At 50.4% G+C, this 13,341-nt stretch overlaps 1 protein-coding gene and 1 long non-coding RNA gene across 3 annotated transcripts; one reads left to right on the forward strand and one right to left on the reverse strand.

Moving 5' to 3' along the window:
• Positions 1–353: 353 nt before the first annotated feature.
• LOC123610673 lies at positions 354–4,333 on the reverse strand. 2 transcript variants are annotated; one of them, XR_006718242.1, is made up of 3 exons: positions 3,969–4,333; positions 2,315–2,414; positions 354–587 (listed from the first exon to the last, which is right to left on the reverse strand). It is a non-coding gene; the product is annotated as an uncharacterized LOC123610673 (long non-coding RNA). The 2 variants fall into 2 exon arrangements; XR_006718241.1 differs by having other exon boundaries at positions 2,315–4,333.
• Positions 4,334–4,581: 248 nt separating this feature from the next.
• Positions 4,582–13,094, forward strand: ADAMTS1 (ADAM metallopeptidase with thrombospondin type 1 motif 1). Its single transcript, XM_045501570.1, has 9 exons — positions 4,582–5,782; positions 7,441–7,787; positions 8,122–8,254; positions 8,550–8,717; positions 9,399–9,685; positions 9,938–10,124; positions 10,215–10,390; positions 11,335–11,510; positions 11,672–13,094. The coding sequence occupies exons 1-9, from the start codon at positions 5,089–5,091 to the stop codon at positions 12,369–12,371; spliced, it is 2,868 nt and encodes a 955-aa protein (XP_045357526.1). The 5' UTR covers positions 4,582–5,088; the 3' UTR covers positions 12,372–13,094.
• The last annotated feature ends 247 nt before the right edge of the window (positions 13,095–13,341 follow it).

The following is a 13,341-nucleotide window of genomic DNA, read 5'->3' on the forward strand; positions in this document are numbered from 1 at the left end:
TTTTTTAAAGGCTCATTGGTTTTTGGTTTAAGCTAATAGAGCTACATTGATTAAAAAGCCATTAAAAGCCATTGATTAAAAATAAAAAGGCATTTTATTATTATTTTAAGGATGTAAATACATTTAAGTTACAATATTTAAAAGATATTTTCCATGATGCCAAAAGGTAAGAGAAAATTGTATGAAAAATTATCAAATAGGATTGGAAAGATGTAAAAACTACACATTCCAGCCTTGAACTATTAAGAAAAAAACAAAAAACAAAAAACAAACAAAACAGCTGAAAACATCATTTGTTGTAGAACGCCGCCACCTCGTGGACCAAAAATGAAGTACTAAAGGCCGGGGATCTCTTAAGGTGGACATTTTTTATTGCCAGAAAATTCCTAGTTAGAATGGTTAAAATTTAATCATTGGAAACAACAGTAATCGCGGATCTGACAGCATACTTACCTACCAGAGCAACTAGTTAGTTACAATTCCAAAAGGCATTTGATGAAAAATTATGAGCCAGAGTTATTTCTAGGTCCTCAGTTGGCTACAATGTAAGGCCAGTCACTTAACCTCTCGGAGGCAAAGTTCCACATCTGTCAAACAAGGGGAGTGGATTAGACACAGCACACTCTTTTCAGTTCTTGCAAATGCATGGCTTTGAGGTCATAGCTATTTTAAGTCCAAATGCAATTTACAGTAATTTTTCTGTTTTCAATAGTGTTGTATTTCTGGGTATATAACCGGCTTAAAATAGATGTTTTCTATCTATTTTCTCATTTATGATCAACTAAAATATCCATTTGTCCAATATTACTTTAGGCCATATGTTCCCCCCCAAAAGCACGAATGCTAAACATCTTTCCTTGTCTACTTGGTAAATCCTGTGGTATGAAAATATGAATAGCATTACACGTTTATGAGCTACATACATTAATTTTTTCTGTAGACAACATTTCCACTAAAACAATGCTAACAGCTCATGTATTTTACCAGATTCCTTCATTTCATGGCTGCTTGTGGAATACTTAATTTGGTATAAACTTCTTGAAAATTATGAATAGACTATTGTGCCTGGAGTACATGAAGAAATGAAATACATACAAACATGTAAAGTATAAATAAAATTAATACTTGTGTATTTCTTTTACTTTAAAATGCACGAAACTTTTTTTTTCTCTGTTAATAGAAGACGTGAATGCTTTGAAAAGGTCAAACTGTTAATTGTAAAACATATTTTTATGCCAAATATTTTAACTCTTGGGGGTCATCTCTACAAATAATAAAAACTGGTTAAGGTCTATAAATTAGGACATACCAAGATTTATGTTTCTACAGGCGCATATATATTCTATAAAGACAAAAACAGATAATACGGTAAGGGTGAATTCGGTACGTAAGCGTTGGGTGCATGTTCAAATTAAGGCGCAAACATTTTATGGGTGGCGGTGCAAAGCTTCCTGACAAGGATCCACAATCACATGTCGCTTTTACTAGTGCCGTGTACAAATTTGATTCCCTTTGGTCTTGTTTCTATAGTAAAGTATTTTTTCAATCCACAGTTTTGTTTATAAGCATGCTTCTGTGTTCTGTGTGCATGTTTGTGTAACACCACAAAGGCCTGAACAGAGTTCTGGTCTTTAAAAACAAAAAAGCAAGTAGATTAAATGTTCTCCTGAGCATGGATGGAGTTTTTCAAGCTTAGTAATTGGCAACATCTACATCCATGCCTCTGTTGAAGCGATTAAAAAAGAATCATTTCCCAGAACTACAGGTGCACAACAGATTGGAGTCATTATGCAAAAGAACAGAAATCTGGAGAGAGACCCAGTGAATAAAAAAGCCATGTTCCTGGCCATTCTTTTGCCGCTAGCTCTCTGTTTTTTCAGCTCTATTTGTATATACAACATGAAATCTGCAAAAATGGTAGTGGATTTGAAGTAAACCATTCAAGATTAGAAATGTATGCCTTGAATTAAACAGACTTCCAACGAGAACCCCACTGGAGGCAGAAAGAAACCAAAGGCCAAGCTTGCACAAATATATTTTAAAAGCCAAGTTTTATGTAAGAGAGTTAAAAGTTGGAAATGCATTACATGATTTTTTATAAAAAAAAAAAAAAAAAAAAAAAGACACATTTCCCATCCTGCCCCAGTTCAAGGGAATCACACTGAACCTGACAGATCTTGTGCGTCTTTTATTCCTGGGCCACCTCAAGTATCTGAAATTTTCATCTCAAAACCAGTTTGAGGCCCCACCTTCTGATCACCATATATTGTTTCCAGAACCCTCCTCTATGCAAGGGGTATCAAAATTTACTCACGGCTTTGCCATCATGTTTTCGTGATTCCATAGTCAATATCTCGCAAGGGTAAAATGACTTTTCCTCAAATGTTCTCTCAAGTATCTTACCTTTCTTCTGCCTAGAATGAAAGAACAAGTGAATTGAAATCATTAAAAGAGGGCACATTTAAAAACTACTGGAACAGGGGAGGGAAATGTAGGAGAAGAAGAAAGAGAAGAAGGAGAAGAGGAAGAAAGTCTAGACACCAAACCCCAAACCGGGGAGTAGGGATGTTTGAATGGGAAATGACGCCCTGAAGCAGAGTGAAGTGAATTGCTTAGTTCCAAGGTGAACAGAAAGTCAGGCTACACAAAGTAGAAACGAATGAGGCCGCTCATGGGTATAGGTGGACACTAACTTTGAAGGAGAAATGGGATGGAGCGAGAGAGGGCTGGGAAGGGAGGCTGGGTGAAAGGAAGCAGGCAGAAAACACTGTCACATTGTCAGCTGGTGGGAAAACAGAAGAGCAAAGACAGGGTGGAAATTGGCCATTGACATACTTTAAGCTGCTAATAAAACATGTAATTCTTGAGTTGACCATTCAGCATGTAACTATGACCCTGACCTTAGGAAAGGAAAATTACATTCCAGAATGCAAACATTCCTAAGGGTTTAGGGCCATCGGTTATTACCCTCTAAGAGGGAAGTGTTTCTGCTTCTCCTTGCCTTTCTTTCTCATGTGATCTTTCCTAAAGAGTGGCAAGCAGGGTTTTTGTGTTTGTGTTTGCTTTTTTTTTTTTTCCAGCAGGCAATCTAGAACTCGGAGAGTAGAGGAAGTTGGAAAGAATTCTGAAAGCAAAAGTTGGAAGAGGGGTGTGTTGGAGGACTGGGGGGTGGGGGGCGCTTCTGGCTGGGGTAGAATGAAATTGGGAAGGTCTGGGGAGGAGTGAGGAAGGAGCTGACACAAAACTTGGTGAAAATCGAGGGGCAGGGACGGCCAGACAGGACACCGGGCGAGGAAGTGGGAGCGCGCGCGAGAGGGACACGGGTCTGCCCCGGGACTGCGGCGGCCGTTCTCACCATTGTCCCCTGGTTTTCCGCCTGTGGAAGCATTATGAAACATTTCCTTCCTCTGTGTCATTGAGCCCCTCCCTCCCTCGTTATCGATGGAAGAGAGGCTCAGCTTTTCCTTGGGACCTAAGGAGGTGGAAAGGCTCTGCAGCGCTTGCTTTCAGAACACGAATGCAGCCTGTTCCCTTCCTGGTGGGAAGAGGAGGGAGGGGGTCAGGGAAGAGAGCCAACTTCCTAATTTCCCCACAGCACACTTTGTAGCCCCGGCGGTCCCGCTGGCCCCTGGGTGGAAAAGTGGGGTTCCTTGACGTTTCCGCCAGCCTGGCCTACGTTCTGCAGCAGCTATTAGGGAAAAGAAGGCAGGCTGGGCGGGAGTTGATTATTTGTGGAATGGAGAAGAGAAAGCCCAAGTCCCTCCCTAAGGCTCCAGGGAATTGAAACGCGTTCCAGATCACCTATTCCGGAAGTGTGAGCCTGGTCCCCAAAGAGAAGTCGCTAAGGCAGGGGATGGCAGGGTAGAGATAAAGGTCAATGCGAACGCATTTTAAAATCTAGAGCTTGGGAAGTGTCCCCCTGACCCCAGGCATGCTTTGCAGGTTGGCACTGACCCAAACAAGCTTACCCGAGAAATGTTGGGGCGAAGAGAGAGCAAGCAGCATAAACCCGCCCAGGAGGGCCAGGGAGGTGGAGGTGGGGTGAGGTATTTTTCTAGAAAGGGCAGTCCCGGCTCATCGTACAAACTGGGGAGTAATGGGCTGCGGGAGGGGTTGGCAAAGGGAAGCGGCCCAGTGACAGCCCCCGGGCAGGGAAATCTTGGAGAAGGGACTCTGCCCTCCACCCCCACCGTCCCTTCTGGGAACTGCAGCCCAGCGCGCGAGCTGCGCTCCCGCACAAGGGCGAGAAGGGAGGGTGGTCCGGGAAGCTAGCGAGGGGGAAGGCGCAATGGAAGGGAGAACCTTCTCCCCGCAGCAACCCCAGACGCACAAAGTGCTGGTCACAGCGCCCCTCCTGCGTCTTCCGCCCCCAGATTGACGAGCCCTTGGCGCCCAGCCGACGCGGAGGCAGTCCCCCTCCCCCGCCCCGGCCCGCGGCGCTGAGCGCGGTTTAGCACCGACAGAGTTTAGGGGGCGGTGTCTCTGGGATGGAAAGGCGGCCAAGAGGGAGGAAGAAGGGGGAAGGGAGGTGGAGACATGTTGGAGACTATAAAAGGGCAACCCGGGTTGCCTGGTTCTTGCACTCGCTGGAGAGCGGCTCCAAGCCAGGGGCCACTGCAAAGCCAGGGCGCGCTGTAGGGCCGAGAGGACCTTGTGGTGCGCAGAGCCAAGCCCCGCGGCCAAGACGGAGACCGAAGAGGGGCTCCAGGCACCGGTCCTCGCGTTGCCCGTTGCCCCCCTGGCCCGGAGGCGTCCCGGGGCACTTCTTGTCCCTGCAGCAGCCTCCCGGCCAGCCCCTGCCGCGCGGTGCCTCCAACTCTGCGCTAGAAGAAAAACTTCCCGCGCGCCCGCAGAACTGCAGCGCCTCCTTCCCGGGGACTCCGGGAGTCCTGTCCACCGCCGGCTCTGCGCTCACTTTCAAAGAATAACAGTCACTGTAACAACCCAGAGCGAAGCCAGCAAGGCTCCGCGCTCCCGACCCGAACAATAGCCCTCTCTCTCCGTCCACTGAGGCGCGCGGTGCCTCCCGGGACTCGGGTGCAGCGAGCCGTCCCCGCGGGGTTCCGAAGGCGCACGGGAGGCAGCGACATGGGGAACGCGAAGCTGGCGCGGCGGCCTCGGGGCGCCCAGCCTGCGCCCGCGCTGCTACTGCTCGCGGCGGCCTCGGCGCTGCTGCTGCTCGTGCCGGGTGCGCGCGGGCGCCCCGCCGAGGAAGACGAGGAGCTGGTGCTGCCGGACTTGGAGCGCGCGCCGGGACACGCGACCACGCACCTCCGCCTGGACGCCTTCGGCCGGCAGCTGCACCTAGAGCTGCAGCCCGACCGCGGCTTCCTGGCGCCCGGTTTCACGCTGCAGACCGTGGGGCGCAGGCCCGGGCCCGACGCGCTGCGTCCGGACCCCGCCGGCGACCTGACGCACTGCTTCTACTCCGGCACCGTGAACGGCGACTCCGGCTCGGCCGCCGCTCTCAGCCTCTGCGAGGGCGTGAGCGGCGCGTTCTACCTGCAGGGCGAGGAGTACTTCATCCAGCCCGCGCCCGCCGCCGCCAACGTGGGCCTGGCCCCCGCCGCCGCCGCCGCCGCAGCCGCCGCCGGGGAGGAGCCGCCGGAGCGGCCCCAGTTCCATCTCCTGCGGCGGAGGCAGCGGGGCGGCGACGGCGCCAAGTGCGGGGTCACGGACGACGAGACTCAGCTCGCCGGGGGCGCGGGGCCAGAGGACGAGGACGCCGGGACGCAGTGGCCGCCGCGGGACCCCGCGCCGCAGCGGGCGGGACAGCCGACAGGTATCAGTCGCAGAAGAGGTGCTCTCACTCGCCTCTCCATTCATCCCCCTCTCCCCACTGTCTCTGAGCGGCGCGTGTGGAGGGTCAACTCCTGTTCGCAGGCAGGAACATGCGTCTGCGGACTGGACGCGGGCCTGGTGTGGAGGAATGTGGCTTGAGGTTTGGGTTGGTGAACGAATCCAACCCGGCTACAACCGAATCCTGTTGGCCCGAATAATGAATGGTCAAGAGAGGCCGGGCAGAGCAGCGATTTTCTGCTAAGGCGAAGCGTCTCGACGGGGAAGGGAAGAGTTGGTAACCCAACTCCTTTCCACCTTAGTCTAGAGTGAGCGTGTGTGACTTCTTTCCGTCCTGATCGTTTCTTTTTAACGACTGTGCATGTGTTCTTTGGTCGGGTTGCAACTTTGCGCTGAGTTTTGCAACCGCTGCCTGTGCGCGCGCCCTGCGCCGGGGGGAGGGCGGAGATGGAGGGTGGAGGAGCTACGGTGACCTAGCAGTGCGCAACCCGCACGCCTGGACAGCTGCGCTGGGATCTCTGTCCTGCTGGCCTCGGCCTGCTCCCCCTTCCTTCTTAAAGAGGCTGACCCCGACCGGCTTGCGGCGGCCCGGCCCCTCTGCAGAACCTGCTTGGGAGGTCTTTGCTCAGCTGGCCCCGCCTCCCCGCGCCTCCCACCCGGCCTCCCAGTTTGCGCTCCCTCTCGCGGCCAAAATTCTGCTCTCTTGCACTCTTGCGTGTTAGTCACTGCTGATCCTTCCTGCTACGCTTCACCCTGGCTCTTGAGTTGTGTGCGGTGCTTACTGTCTCCTTCTCTTCATCCTGTCACTTTGGTGCCTTTTTTTTTCTTCCTTAACTTTCTCACGTGGCTTGTTTTCGAATTTTCCGCTTTCCCCCTGGACATCTGCTCCTTGAAGCAGTTACGTGGTCGGCGTCCAGTTTGGGACTTCCCTGGGGTCCGGCTTTCCGTTAGGAGTCAGAAGGCTCTTTTCTAAATAATCAAATGTCCCGCCCCCCCGCCCGGGTCAAGGCAGGAACTTATTTCCCTGGGGCAGTGGGAATGGGACGACAGGCTGCTGGGCAGAGTGGGTGGTCCTCGTGCCCGGATTTGGCAAGAGCAGAACACTCCCCCCCCCCCCCCCCAGGACCCCTGGAATAAGACAGCAGAGCAGCGCAGTTCAGCCCTGCCCTGGGCCTTCCACGTGGAGTCCGATGATCTCATTCAGGATTTGAGTCCTGGCCTGTGAAAGAGTGACTCAGGGGCTCTCTGCCTGCTGCCTTTGCTCCAAGTTTTTACTGCAGCTGGGTAGGATGATGTCCATACTGCCTTGTGCAGATTGTAGGACTTCCAGGAGGACAAAAGAAATCCTCCTCACCGCCCCCCCCCCTCCAAAAAAAAGCCTGAACCCTCAGTGGCTCACATGGCCTTTTTTATTTAAGAGGCAGGGGAACAGAAAAGAGAAAGAGAAAATAAAGTAAAGGAGAAAGCCTTAAAAATAACATTTGCAGCGAAAAGAGATGCAACTATTTTTGTTATTGTGGTCCCAGGTATATTTTTATTTTGTTTGCTTTGACTGCTTAGGCTTTCCTTATATACTCTGGGATGGTAGCTATTCCCGGCCAGAATGGCCCTGAGCAAACTACCTTTTCTGTTTCTTTACAGGCACTGGGAGCGTGAGAAAGAAGCGATTTGTGTCCAGCCACCGCTACGTGGAAACGATGCTGGTGGCCGACCAGTCCATGGCAGAGTTCCACGGCAGTGGTCTGAAGCACTACCTTCTCACCTTGTTCTCGGTAGCAGCCAGGCTCTACAAACACCCCAGCATCCGGAACTCCGTGAGCCTGGTGGTAGTGAAGATCCTGGTCATCTACGAGGAACAGAAGGGGCCCGAGGTGACTTCCAATGCTGCCCTCACTCTGCGGAACTTCTGTAACTGGCAGAAGCAGCACAACCCGCCCAGTGACCGGCACGGGGAGCACTATGACACCGCTATTCTTTTCACCAGACAGGTATGACTGCCCTCCGGAGGGGGGGGGGGGCAGCGCCGGAACCCAGAGACGCGGATGAGGCGTGTCGCCAGTGCCCTTGACTTGCATTCTTTTAATTGGCTAACGTGGTCAGTTTTCCTTACGGCCTCGGTAATTTTACTAGCTCAAGTCCCACAGTCCTGTTTGAATAGCAGTAGAGAAAAATCTGCATAGGAGTCCCCAGATTTGGACAGCTCGGTGGCGGCGAATGTAAATGCTCCCGATACGAACGGGAAGATACCTGTTGCCAAAAGTTAGGTCGCAAGGTTCGCGCTCTCTGTTCCTAGGCCTAAGGACCTACGTTTGCTTCTTTTAGGACTTGTGTGGGGCGCAGACATGTGACACCCTTGGGATGGCTGATGTCGGAACTATATGTGATCCCACCAGAAGCTGTTCGGTCATAGAAGACGATGGCTTGCAAGCTGCCTTCACCACGGCTCATGAACTAGGTAAGTCATTTCCGGGTGGGAGTTAAGTCCTCTTTTCCCACTCTTCTGAACGTGGCCAGCCTTAACAGGTTTCAAAATAAGATAGTATGAGATCCTGACATTTGGAAATTTACCTATTTGTCTGCGCCTTGTAAGACATAGACGTATCGGGCCCAAGCTCGATTGTTTCCAAAATCCATTTCTTCTTCTAGAATTAATCAGTTCGGGACAAGTGAATCCCTGATTGGGGGGGGGGGGGGTTGGAGGGGGGGCTGGAAGTGCTGTATTTTGATGTGGGTTTTGGATTGCTTCTTAGGCCACGTGTTTAACATGCCACACGATGATGCAAAGCAATGTGCCAGCATGAATGGTGTCGACCAGAATTCCCACATGATGGCGTCAATGCTTTCCAATTTGAACCACAACCAGCCTTGGTCTCCCTGCAGTGCCTACATGATTACATCATTCCTAGATAATGGTCATGGTAAGATGCTGCAGCTACTCTTTGTAGATGTTATCCAGCCTTCCACATGTAAGATTCTAGTTAAACCAGTCCCTTCTTTCTTTTGTGTGCTTTTTTATTTCCCCTTCTTCCAAATTGCTTTCGTTGTCAAGAGCATACATTTTTATTTTACTTTTTATTTTTTTTTAATTTTTATTTATTTTTTGGGAAAGAGGGGGGAAGGAGAGCATGAGCAGGGCAGACAGAGAAGAGGGAGGCGCGGAATCCGAAGCAGGCTCCAGGCTCTGAGCTGTCAGCACAGAGCCCGACGCCGGGCTCGGAACTCACAAACTGTGAGATCAGGACCTGAGCCGAAGTCGGGTGCTTAACCGACTGAGCCACCCAGGCGCCCCACGAGCATACATTTTTGGATCTTAATTCCCAGCAAATGACAGTGCTTCTGGCCGGGTAGCTCCTAAAAGGGCATTAATTTGAGCTTTTTAGCAGAACAGTAATTTCCTGTCACTGTTAATGCAGAAATCCCCTTTGGAGGACAGTATCTTACAAATTATTTAACTCTTGCTGGCATTTTCCCCAGGAGCTCTAGTTTTCAAATCACTCTGCTCTCTGTGATTTCTTACGGTAATCGTGTTCTGAAACTGATCTACCTTCTGTCTGTTTGCAGTCACCGCTCTTTAATATTGGTCGGCATTTCCTTTGCAGGGGAATGTTTGATGGACAAGCCCCAGAGCCCCCTCCAGCTTCCTTCCGATCTCCCGGGGACCTTGTACGATGCCAACCGGCAGTGCCAGTTTACATTTGGGGAAGAGTCCAAGCACTGCCTGGATGCAGCCAGCACTTGTACAACCCTGTGGTGCACAGGCACCTCTGGCGGGTTGCTGGTGTGCCAAACGAAACACTTCCCTTGGGCGGACGGCACCAGCTGTGGAGAAGGGAAATGGTGTCTGAACGGCAAGTGTGTGAACAAGACGGACAAGATGCATTTCCATGTGAGTTTTGCCTGTCACCGCACGCGCCTACGCCTTTAAGATTCGGAATTGGAAGGAGCAGTCTGATGCTAAAACATCTGATTGCACGATAGGCACCCCTGTTTGTGTCCTTTGATGGGGGCGGGGGGGGGGCGGTGGGACACAAGACAGATGGTTTTTACAACGGATTCTTCATCTCTTACTTTTCTCGTTCGTTGCCTAAAAAGAGTTCCGTAAAGAGTTCTAATGCTGATCATTTGTGTCCCCATGCAGACTCCTATTCATGGAAGCTGGGGGCCGTGGGGACCCTGGGGAGAATGTTCGAGAACCTGTGGCGGAGGAGTTCAGTACACCATGAGGGAATGTGACAACCCGGTCCCCAAAAACGGAGGGAAGTACTGTGAAGGCAAGCGCGTGCGCTACAGGTCCTGTAACATCGAAGACTGTCCGGATAACAACGGTGAGTAGAAGCGGGTCGCAAGTGATGCGCCCACGAGCAGGCAGGCGAGGGTTGAAAACCGATGACGTCATGATATCATTTTCTTCCCAGGAAAAACATTTAGAGAGGAACAGTGTGAGGCACACAACGAGTTTTCTAAGGTTTCTTTCGGGAGCGGGCCCGCGGTGGAGTGGACACCCAAGTATGCCGGAGTCTCGCCGAAGGACAGATGCAAGCTCATCTGTCAAGCCAAAGGCATTGGCTTCTTCTTCGTTCTGCAGCCCAAGGTACTTACTTCAATCCATACTTGTTGAAACGAGGGCTTGGACTGCAACCTTTTCATGCAGCCTGTTATGCAGTTGCATGAATTCACATCCCAACGTGTTCGATTTTCGAATCGGATCTCCTTTTTGTTCTAGACATGTTGCCCACCGCCTTCTTTTGAGTGTGGCATCGTTTCCAGTTATGAACGAAGCCCGAATCAGGCACTTAGGATTCTTAGCATTGCTTGTTATTACTCTGATATGCAGAGAAAAGGCCTTTATGGTCAGATAAATTGTGTACTAGCGTGGCAGCCTGACAGCGCCTTTGGAAAATAGCATTAGCATGGAGCACAGTTCTTGTTACCGGTGATTAGCGGTAACGTGTGCAAATGGATTTATTAAAAGGAAGTCTGACGTCGATAACACTTGTGTTTGAGAACGTACGTTGAACTAGTAGAAGCATCGTTTTGCTGTTTTGTTGCGAGGATAAATCTGGTTCTGAGATTTAAGAACAATGAAACGAATGTTGCTTGGATTATCATGTGCCATTATCACTGTAGGCTGTGAAAATATTCCCCGGTTGCGGCTTCAACGGGCAACAGCTGACTTAACTCAGCATCTGCAATTGGCGGGAATTATTCTAGGCACTGAGCGTACCTGACTGCACTGCATACCATCTGCAGTATGCAGATGGACCGGCTCTGCTTTCATGGCCCTGACCTAGACGTGAGACAGGTCAATAAACAAGTAATCAAAATGTATAGTATTTTCGGACGCCTATATCTCCTGGAGTGAAAACGCCACCCAGAAGGGTCGCGTGTGCCACATGTAGAGCACTCCTCTCGTTACGATGGTCAGGAAAGCAGAGGCATTATGTTCGTGAGAAAATCTCCCGTAATTATCGCAACATCATCTCTTTCCCGAGTTGACTCACGTGTGACACCAGATACGTGTTCTCCCTTCTCCAGGTGGTTGATGGTACCCCATGTAGCCCCGATTCCACCTCTGTCTGCGTGCAAGGACAGTGTGTCAAAGCTGGCTGCGATCGTATCATAGACTCCAAAAAGAAGTTTGACAAATGTGGTATTTGTGGAGGAAACGGATCTACGTGCAAGAAGACCTCAGGATCAGTTACTAGTGCAAAGTGAGTCTTGAAACATCATACTCCCAAAGATCTTGTTACGTAGAGGTAACTTGACAGGCCTGGGAGAGCTGACGTTCCAAACGATTCGCGTGTTTTCCAGCTGAGTGTTATAATTAGCCAGCGACCGAGAGAGTTTTATATTTGTTTTTTCTTGTCTGCAGACCTGGATATCATGACATCGTCACGATTCCTGCCGGAGCCACAAACATTGAGGTGAAACAACGGAATCACCGGGGGTCCAGGAATAATGGCAGCTATCTTGCCATCAAAGCCGCTGATGGCACATATATCCTGAACGGCGACTTCACTCTGTCCACTTTAGAGCAAGACATTACCTACAAAGGTACCGTCTTGAGGTACAGTGGTTCCTCCGCTGCGTTGGAAAGAATCCGCAGCTTTAGCCCGCTCAAAGAGCCAATAACCATCCAGGTCCTCACCGTGGGCAACGCCCTTCGCCCGAAAATTAAATACACCTATTTTGTGAAGAAGAAGAAGGAACCTTTCAACGCCATCCCTACCTTCTCAGAATGGGTCATTGAAGAGTGGGGCGAATGTTCCAAGTCATGCGGACTGGGTTGGCAGAGGAGAGTGGTGGAGTGCCGAGACATCAATGGGCAGCCCGCCTCGGAGTGTGCGAAGGAGGTGAAGCCAGCCAGCACCCGACCCTGCGCGGATGTGCCTTGCCCCCACTGGCAGCTGGGGGATTGGTCACCATGCTCCAAGACTTGCGGGAAAGGTTACAAAAAGAGAACCTTGCAATGTCTGTCCCACGACGGGGGGGTGTTGTCTCACGAGAGCTGCGATCCTTTCAAGAAACCGAAGCATTACATAGATTTCTGTACGATGGCAGAATGCAGTTAAGCAGGGGAGCGTTGAGGGGAGGATGAGGTGTGGAAGGGCTGGTGCACTGATACCAAGAAGGCTGGAGGGATCCAGTGTACCTTGCCGGTGATGAACAGAGAGGGTAAGGAGTTGGGAGTGTGGAGGTAGGTAGAAAAGAAGTTAGATCGGCAGAGTATCCTGCCAGTTACGAATCTGATAGGGTAGCTAATGAGGGTTATTAATCTCTGAGCAATGATATAGCATGATAAAGCCCCGGGGCATTATTATTATTCCTTTTGTTACATCTATGACAAGTGTAAGAAACAAATAGACGCAGTTGTCACAATTAGTTTAAGGAGTACACGATCCCCGCGCTGAGGTACCGATTAAATGATTAAGTACTTTGTGCCGTGCGGGTTGGGAACTGAAAAGCAGGAGAAAGAGGAGACTTTCAGTTGCAGACAGGGCTTGCTTTACCTCGCGAACCACGGAGGGAGAAAGGAGGGCCCATAGCATCTTCAGCCAGCGCTGATTGATCGTGGCTGCTACCATTTCGGAGAACACTTCCGCCGTCGTCTCTACTGAGAGTGAAGAATGCAAGACTGTCCACCGTGAGAGATCTGCTTTGCAACATAAAGTGACTGAAAATGAACGCCGTCTTCGCTGCCCTGTGCCACTGCTGGGTCTTCATCCGTGACGTCATTTTGACAAAGAAACAATTCCACGTGTTTGTGAAAATGCGTTAAGTCTATAAGGAGTTAGGAAAAAAAAAAAGGCAGCAATGAATCAGACGCTAGTGAAAGAGGAGACAGGATAAGCTCAAACCTTCCACCTTCTTTCCTCCTCATGCAAGCCTACTTTTGGAATGTGGGTGGAAAACACAAACAGAAAACAAAAACCGGTTCACGGCTCAAGAAGGACCGGGTGATCTCACACACACACACACACACACACACACACACACACACACAAAAGGATGTAATGCCAGTATAAGGATGGGGCGTGTAGA

Source organism: Leopardus geoffroyi, chromosome C2, assembly GCF_018350155.1.
Source record: "Leopardus geoffroyi isolate Oge1 chromosome C2, O.geoffroyi_Oge1_pat1.0, whole genome shotgun sequence".
In the NCBI taxonomy this organism is placed as follows: Eukaryota; Metazoa; Chordata; class Mammalia; order Carnivora; family Felidae; genus Leopardus; species Leopardus geoffroyi.